At 44.0% G+C, this 8,618-nt stretch overlaps 2 protein-coding genes across 2 annotated transcripts; both read right to left on the reverse strand.

The window, feature by feature from the left end:
• Positions 1 to 387: 387 nt before the first annotated feature.
• chst10 (carbohydrate sulfotransferase 10) lies at positions 388 to 3,380 on the reverse strand. Its single transcript, XM_049570400.1, has 6 exons — positions 3,248 to 3,380; positions 2,704 to 2,847; positions 2,521 to 2,630; positions 2,215 to 2,440; positions 2,032 to 2,137; positions 388 to 1,943 (listed from the first exon to the last, which is right to left on the reverse strand). Exons 2-6 carry the CDS (start codon positions 2,807 to 2,809, stop codon positions 1,391 to 1,393), a joined length of 1,101 nt encoding a protein of 366 aa, XP_049426357.1. The 5' UTR covers positions 2,810 to 2,847; positions 3,248 to 3,380; the 3' UTR covers positions 388 to 1,390.
• Positions 3,381 to 4,183: 803 nt separating this feature from the next.
• rpl31 (ribosomal protein L31) lies at positions 4,184 to 6,429 on the reverse strand. The gene is made up of 5 exons (XM_049570401.1): positions 6,375 to 6,429; positions 5,702 to 5,805; positions 5,462 to 5,587; positions 4,338 to 4,450; positions 4,184 to 4,247 (listed from the first exon to the last, which is right to left on the reverse strand). Exons 2-5 carry the CDS (start codon positions 5,803 to 5,805, stop codon positions 4,216 to 4,218), a joined length of 375 nt encoding a protein of 124 aa, XP_049426358.1. The 5' UTR covers positions 6,375 to 6,429; the 3' UTR covers positions 4,184 to 4,215.
• Positions 6,430 to 8,618: the final 2,189 nt, after the last annotated feature.

The raw sequence follows: 8,618 nt of genomic DNA on the forward strand, positions 1-8,618 counted from the left end.
TAACCAATCGAGGCTGCGGTACACCAGCAGCTCCTGTTTTTTAGCAATCTTAAATCACTGTTTTTCTCAATGGAGTCTGGCTGCGAAAAGAGTGATGAAATGGCTCGATTTTCCAGTTTGAAATCACAGTCTGACATTAAGGTAAAGGGTTGAAAATACTCTCAATATAGCGTACACTTAAACTGATATTGAATATTTTCAGTGGGGCTTTTTTTGGGTGGCTTAAATACGTTTTGTGGCGGACCCCGCCACAGCAGTCCATGCTGCTTCTCTTTCTTCCCATACAACCCCACTTCAAAAAATCTCACAGCAATTTGTTTATGCATTCACACATAACCAACAATTAGGGAAGAAAACAGCTAAAAATAACGATCGGCACATTAATTCACATGGAACTTTATTACTAACTAGTGTCGTATAATGACCCCCTGTTCAAAACGTCACCAGGTGGTCGCAGGGAGGCAGCGCCGTCTTACAACTGTGAGACACCATTGGCGTCAGGTTAATTATATTATAAATAGCAACATGTAGTACAAATGTCGAACTGCAAGTCATGTTAAGAACATTTACACAGTACATTTCTGATAGAAAAATGAGCCTTTAAAATCCAGTGCCGGTTTCCTTCGGAGTGCCAGTGCAGTCGACAAGCTGGATGAACGGAGTTTGATGTCTTTCGTCAGTTTCAGTAAAGGCAGAACCAGAACGACGGCTGTGGCCGGGCCTTTGAGTCAGTGAAAGTGCTTCATGATGTCTGAGGAGTAATTTACTGAAGACGTTAATGCATCTTGCATAACGGAAAATATAAAAAGTTAACACTAATTCATAGCTCTTAAAAACATCGAAGTCAAATATCAATATCCAATCAGTTCCTTCGTTCTACTTGTCCATAAATGTTAGCGTCCCTGATACACACAGTCTTTGCCTATGTCTAGCATGATGGCAAGAAGTACAGAAAAGACAACATGTCAAAACGACAGCATAACCTTCCTCGACAGGATGAATCCGTGCAATCTTGGGACCATACAGTGCAGTTTAACAGCTACATTACAGGCCTGTAGTCCTGGCGATACAGTGTACACCTCTTTGCCACGTGAGGATTATTCATTCATGAACATCGACGATAACGAATGTCTTCTGTACCTGTATTTAATCTTCATATTGACCCTTCTGAGCCACACAAAATGAGGAGTTTGGCGATCTCATTACATGCACATCCTGGAAACACAGCAAACATCACCACAACCTGTCAGTTATTCCTAAAATACATTACAGCGTGCCACCTACTGCACTCCAGCCTTTGAGGACGCTCAGCTACGACGCACCTCTGTCGCACTAAACCGAAATGTTGAGAGGACTCTGTGTGAAAATGTTTTAGTCAGTGTTAATCGTTTTAGCTCAGTAGGAAGTCTGGGCTTGGGTAACCAAACAACTGGAAGTCACCCTGGTAACGTGCGTAAAGACGCCGGATGTCCCGCCTGCTGATGCCTGAGAAGTACTGCTCCACCTTGGTCCTGTTGTAGCGGGTGATGCCCGGAGGAATGGCCGGGTAGGACACCAGCTGGTCGATGCCTGCCGCTCTGAGGATGTGCGGCGCGTCCTGCTCCAGAGTCTCGTGGTGGCCCACCACGCTGTAGTGTATCTCGCACGGCGCGCACAGCTCTGCGTAAGTCACCCAGTGGATGATGTGCTCGCCGAACTGCCGGTCCATGCGGTGGCGGCCGTCGACGTCGCCCAGATAACGGACAAAGTCCTCAAAGTGCAGGCCGGAGGCGGCGAGCTCGCTGTCGCGGTGGCTCTTGCGGTACTTGCGGATGATGGCCGGGGCGATGTCGTGCTTGTACCATGGCTCGAAGCGAGGGTTCTTCACAAACTTGTCCTTGAATGCGGAAATCAGGCGCTCGAAGGGATCTCTCACGATGAAGAACTTGAAGTAAGAGTTTAATCTGTTGGGAAACATTGAAGGGAAAATATCATTTAACATAATCGCAAATTAAGTCTACACCTGGCGAGTTCGACTAGCTCTGAACTAACCTGTGAGTAATTTCCTGTGGCGTCAGTGACGAGAGACGGGGCAGACCGTTCTTCTCATGGTCGTGAACGAGGTTCTCCGGGATCTCCTCCACGGTGGGGAACGCTCCTGAGAGTCGTCATCACACAAATCATCAGCTGACGACACAAACACAAATACTATCACTACCTTCGACTCGTACTCACCATTGAGCACGATGAGGACCTTCTTCCACTGTGTGTTGCCCACTTTAGGCGTCTGGCAGAACAAGATCTTGTGTTTGTCGCAGACGAAGATGCGGTCCAGCACGAACTTGCTGATGGAGACGTGCGTCAGGTTCCTGAGGCTGCTGTTCTTGCACACGGATGACAGCAACTCGACTCGCCTCTCAACCACCGACTGCCAATCTGTCGCTGTGGGTACGGCTGAGGGCTGAGACACACAACACTAATGAGACTGCTTCATATTTAATCAATGGAAGAGCATGATTGGTGATCAGCTGTGTTAGTCACCTGATCAGATGGCTTTGGGACTGGTTTTTCCGGGCTGGAAACAGGAGGAGGTTTCACCACCTTGGTGCCTGGCACAGTCCAGCTCTGACCCCCAGCCCTGTCTCCATAGTCTGCAAACACACATGAGAGTGGGCTGATCACATTAACCCCTATAGGTGATCGATATGGGACGCAGCAGCTTACCATCTACAGCTCTGAAGCTGATGAACTTGCTGACGAACATGAGGATGAGCAGCACCCAGCCGCAAGCCCCGAGGAGCAGCCAGTGGTGCCGCATCGCTTCGCACATCAGCCGACGGCCATGGAAACACTGAGTGGCGCTCCCACCTGCACACACAAGACAAGCTAGCTGTTAGCTTTAACGTTCACTAACGCATTGATAGTGATGCTAACCATTTGACGTTACATGAGTTAGCCGAGGAGCTCTCCATCCTTCATTAGCTACTGACCGGATGTTAGCAAAATGCTAACGTCACTAGCTACTGCTTGTTTCATACGACTAGCTATCCGCGACAACCGTTAGCGCCTCCAAATACAGTAGCTAACTGTATCTTAGCTAGCTAGCTGGTCAGTGAGTTAGCCAACTAGCTAGCCACACCTGTCCCTCCCAGACATGGAGCAGACATGATTCACACAGCTTCCGTCATGCTAGTCTTTCCCTGCTAGGCGACTTCCGTATCTCAGAAGCAACACAGCAACACGGCAACACTGCACCATCGCGTCTTACCTTCGTAGTGAGTTAGAGCAACTTCACAGCTGCACAAACTCCGGAGGAATTGTTGGACGATGCCATCGCGTCTCGCCTGCTGCTGCGTCCCTGCTCTTCTTCACAACATCCGACTGCTGGTGCGAGTAGCTCCCCTAGTGGCGGCACGGCGGTAGTGCACCTTCACGGCTGACAGCCACTTGTGACTCAACCAGAATGGCATTAAAGGGTTAAATTTATTGAAGAAATACATGTCAATTTAATAGTTATGATCAGGACTGACTTGGTCAAAAGATTTAATGCAGTTAAAGTGAAAAAAAAAATCACATAATATTTTAAAGCACTTTTTAGGAGCCGAGCATTGTGTGCATGAAGGGTTAAAGGTGGCATTTCTCTCTTAAAAAACTCACACTGCTCAAATAATAATAATGCATTCAAATCAATGTTAGTGTCAATTATTGACGCATCCAATGGTGTAATAACCCCCCTCAAAAAATTCCAGTTAGCACTTAGTATATGGAAAATATTTCATATTGTGTTGTCATTCCCAAAATTGCATTAAAGGGTTAAAATTTTACAGGAAATACATGTTAATTTAATAGTTATGATCAGGACTGACTTGGTCAGAAGATTGACTGCAGTTAAAGTGAAAAAAAATTTCATAGATAACATTTTTAAAGCACTTTTTAAGGCGAAACGTTCCTCTTTAAAATGGCCTGGTATTTCTGCTAATCCACAACACCAGGTACACGATCAAGATTGCCGCAGAAAAACAGCCCCACATCATCAATGACCCACCTCCATGCTTGACCGTGGGGATGATCTTCTTCCTCACAATACCAGTCCCTCATACCAAGACCATCACTGTTCAAGAAGGCATGTAACTGACGATACTCTTCAGTGTCAACACCCCAAATATGATGAGAACAAACCAAAATAAAGACAAGAGAAAACAGGTTTCTTTAACTCTTTTATTCGACTCTCAGATTTTAGTTTTCATCAACATTGACTGTCTGCAGACCTGTTGGGAGAAAGGAGGAGAAAGGTTAATGAAACGTCTTTGTTCCTTCACTTGATGGATGGCAGTCTGATAGCGTGTTAGTGTATTTACCTTTGCATGTAGTGACAGGAACGTATGTGACCAGGGTGTACAGCTTGTTGGGGGAGTCCTCGTCTTCGTTACGCTTCCTGGACAGCCGCACGCGTATCCTGTACGGCACGTTCCTGCACAAGGTTACAAGAGGTTACCATCTTCGCTTAATGCCTGTTTGACATGTCAGAATCATGCAGTGTTTCTGTCATTTCTTGCTGAATCAGAAAAAAGTCACTGATCTTCAGCACCTTGTATATGCACTGAACAGCATTCAGCGTATGTTCTTTCTATACATCTGTACTGACGTCATGAACCACGGTGACTTCTCAGTCATGTGCATACAGGAGACACGTCACATCTGACCTGACAGGGACTGAGTAACAAAACCTGTTCTTTTAAGGTTACCAACAAAATGACGTCGGTACTAGTAAGCACAAATTCGCGTTAAATCCATGGTGCCAAATGTTAGTACCTGAGAGCGCACCTGGGTGAGAACGCCAGGTTTAGACATGAGGTGGAAGTGCCCTGAAGCCAACCGACGAAGCTCCGCAGAGCTGCTAGCTTTTGGGCACTTCTGCCACATGTCTGTAGTTAAATTCAGCAGCCATGCTATGCTATGCTGCCAGCTTTCTAGCTCTGGCTGGCTTCCAGGTTTCGGAGCACTGAAGATGCACTCTCAGGTACCAACATTCAGCACCAATGGATTTACCTAGAATCGGTACTTTGTAATAGCTACGTAATTCGGTCGGTGCTTAAAAGTACTGCCATCAGTAACTAACCCTAGCTGACAGGAGAACTGAACAATGTCTACATTTACATGTCATTTTTGTCGCAAAAGATTTTGTCCCTTTTTTAAAAAATGTACAATTTGAGGATGGAACTTCTTAGACCACGTGGAGCTCCGTGTCGTGTGGACATTGACAGAAGCCAATTACACTTCTGAAAGTCGAGCTAGTGGAAGTCACTGCTGCTGCACACACACACACCTGAAGCTCACATGAACATACACATGTAAAATACATCACTATAGCCTGAATTTAAACCAATGACTGTGAGGAAAAAAAACACACATTTAGATATGTTACGACACTTTTCCTACACCACAAAGTAAAAAAGCAGTCAGAGCAGGTGCATCGTCTCACCTGACACCCTTGCTCCACACTGCCTTGTTGAGGCGAGTGTCAATGCGCACATCAGGAGTTCCCATCTCCTTCACGGCGAACTTGCGGATCTCCTTGATGGCGCGGGGAGCCCTCTTCTTGAAGCCCCTGCAAGTAGACGACACCATCAATAACACGAACTGATCATGCCATTCATTAAAACCACTTGTTTGTATCTGGTCTGAGCAAGTAAGTGTTTGCTTTTATCTCTGCAGTACTCACACTCCATGGATGCGCTTGTGCACATTGATGGTGTACTCTCTGGTCACCACCTCGTTGATGGCTGAACGCCCCTTCTTTTTCTCTCCTTTCTTGGTTGGGGCCATCTACAAACAACATACACACATTTCAGCTTGAGCATTTGACTTAACAGCATTATAGGTACACACACATCAGCACTAGATAAAACCCGTGCCCTCTAATGGAGGCGCATTAACGGGGGAAACACTATTAATCGAGGGAACACATTTCGATACAACACCGGCACCTATTAGACACAGCAAAGCTAGCGTTAGCACGAAGCTAGCATGCTGTGTTGCAGTGTTGTTATTGTAACGCAAGCTAACCTGCTAACTAAAAGGCACATTAATAGCTCTTACGTTAAATTAACTTAAGCTACTGCCAGTGTTTTACGTTAAAAATACTGAAACCCTATCTAACTTAAAGTAAAGTGACACCAGCCAGCCAGGCAATGGAGCCACTCCGGTGGAGTCAATGCTACACCGTCCATCGCTTTTAAATGTCTTTAAATAAGTTAATCCACGTCAAAAGTCTCATATAACGGACAACACAACATTTATATATGTATTTGGAAAAAGTACGCGGTGATTTGGGTCTTTAATATCGCAGGATGGTGATGGATTGTAGAAATATAATTTCCGAAAAGAATACTCACTTCGGCTCGTAGATGGGGCGGAAGTCGGAAGGACGGACTTAAAGCAGAGGATCCTGGGTAAAGGAAAGTTGTCCGTTATATAATAATGTCCGTCACAACTTCACGAGCAAAGGTTCCGAGGACAGTTTGTAACGAATAGAAACGGAATACACCTCAAACAAAATGGAAATTAAATCGATTTTAAATATTATTGTACCTTTTGAAAGATTTTAAGACAGTTAAGACAAGGAGATGTTTGTATTCTTATTATCAGACTATTTCAACAAAGCACGGACACAGAAATATATTTGTATGGATAGTATTCAGGCCTCTTTTCTGCCTATGTCACTTTCTTTTCGTGGTATGCAACGATTTTTCCTTTGAAGACAAATGTCAGCTGCCTCTACTGTGGTTTTATTATGAATAAGTAAAGCACATGTGAGACCTCAAACCTTAAAATTAATGGCCAGAAGCTATATATAATTTATAAAAATACACAGTATCTCAGTCAGACTTTGTTAAAATTTCAAAAGAACTACAATTACCACCTCACAGTTGTATGTCTCTGTAAACCAGGAAAGCTGCACTTACATTCATGTCTGTATAAACATGGATGCACAAACATTTTTACCCAAGACATCTGTGTGAAATTTTGTCATAATTAGCATATGGATTCTTGAGTTATTGCCAAAACACATATTTGTGAGGTCACAGTAATGTTGACCTTTGACCACCAAATTCTAATCAGTTCATTCTTGAGTCCAAGTGGACATTTGTGTCAGATTTGAAGAAATGTTCCTGAAAGTGATCTATTGCATACACAATAATGAGACAAGGTCACAGTGACCTTGACCTCTGACCACCAAAATGCAACCAGTTCCTTTTTTTTCTTCCGAAAGATTATTTTTGTGGGCTTTTTGCTTTTAATGGACAGGACAGTGTGTGAAATGGGGAAACAGACAGAGAGTGGGAACTGACATGCAGCAAAGGGTCGCAGGCCGAACTCGAACCCGCAACCTCTGCAGTGAGGCAATGCCTCTGTACATAAGGGGTGCTGGCACTATCCACTACGCTACCGACACCCGCAGTCACTTCATCTTTGAGTCCAAGAAGATGTTTGTGAAAAATTTGGGAAAATTCCTCCAGCTGTTGTTGAGATACTACGCTCCAGAGAATGAATTCTTGAGTTATGGCCAAAAACAAGTTTCGTGAGGTCACAGTGGCATTGACTTTCGACAGCCAACTTCTTGGCAGTACATCTTTGACTCTAAGTGGAAGTTTGTGCCAAATTAAAAAAAAATAAAAATCCCTCAAAGCGGTCTTAAAATATTGCATTCATCAGAATGATAAGGCTGCAAGGTCACAGTGAATCACAGTGACCTTGACCTTCAACAGCCAACTTTTTGGCAGTACATTTATTACTCTGAGTGGAAGTTTGTGCCAAATTTAAAGAAAAATTCCCTCAAGGTGGTCTTGAAATATTGCATTCGCAGGAATGATAAGCCTGCAAAGTCACAGTGACCTTGACCTTTGACCACCATAATCTTAACAGTTCATTGGTAAATCCAAGTGGATGTTTCTGCCAAATTTGATGAAAAATTCCCTCAAAGTGGTCTTGAAATATTGCATTCACAGGAATAATAAGGCTGCAAGGTCACAGGAACCGTGACCTTTGACCACCAAAATCTATGCAGTTCATTTGTAAATCCAAGTGGACGTTTGTGAGAAATTTTAAAAGAAAAATCCCTCACAGCGGTTTTGAAATATTGCATTTGCAAGAATGATAAGGATGTAAGGTCACAGTGACCTTGACCTTTGACCACCATAATCCTAACAGTTCATTGGTAAATCCAAGTGAACGTTTGTGCCAAATTTGAAAAAATTACCTCCAGGTGGTCTTGAGATAGAGTTCACAAGAATGGGACCCAGCGCAGCAGCATTAAAATAATGTGTAGTATCTATTTGAAGTCAGTGTTGTAAAAAATGGCATTGAACGCTGTTGACTAAGGTCCAACAGGACTGAAACGTTAAGTGCAATTAATAGATTGTGATTCTGAGCAAGAGCAGTGTGCGGGATTTTCTGTTCAAAGATATAAATTACGCCCAAAAGCGGTCATATTGACACCACTGCGTATTGACAGCACTTACCTCAAAGTGCAAAAGCTTGCCTCTAGTGGCCGTCCTCATCGTGGTCATTTAATGTCATAATCCTGATAGACTAGCATTTTAATTCTTGAGGTCACAAGCTGCTATGACAATTTAAAA

The sequence above is a fragment of the Epinephelus fuscoguttatus genome, linkage group LG24 (assembly GCF_011397635.1).
Source record: "Epinephelus fuscoguttatus linkage group LG24, E.fuscoguttatus.final_Chr_v1".
Lineage (NCBI taxonomy): Eukaryota > Metazoa > Chordata > Actinopteri > Perciformes > Serranidae > Epinephelus > Epinephelus fuscoguttatus.

What these genes read in the sequence shown, in the direction of transcription:
- chst10 (XM_049570400.1), bottom strand. Translation starts at nt 2,809, where the DNA reads ATGTGCGAAGCGATGCGGCACCACTGGCTGCTCCTCGGGGCTTGCGGC. An exon ending in CAGCTTCAGAGCTGTAGATG is followed by an intron (nt 2,631 to 2,703) that starts GTAAGCTGCTGC and finishes GTGTGTTTGCAG; the next exon opens with ACTATGGAGACAGGGCTGGG. An exon ending in CCACAGGAAATTACTCACAG is followed by an intron (nt 1,944 to 2,031) that starts GTTAGTTCAGAG and finishes GTTTCCCAACAG; the next exon opens with ATTAAACTCTTACTTCAAGT.
- rpl31 (XM_049570401.1), bottom strand. Translation starts at nt 5,805, where the DNA reads ATGGCCCCAACCAAGAAAGGAGAGAAAAAGAAGGGGCGTTCAGCCATC. An exon ending in CACAAGCGCATCCATGGAGT is followed by an intron (nt 5,588 to 5,701) that starts GTGAGTACTGCA and finishes GTCTACTTGCAG; the next exon opens with GGGCTTCAAGAAGAGGGCTC. An exon ending in TCCTGTCACTACATGCAAAG is followed by an intron (nt 4,248 to 4,337) that starts GTAAATACACTA and finishes TTCTCCCAACAG; the next exon opens with GTCTGCAGACAGTCAATGTT.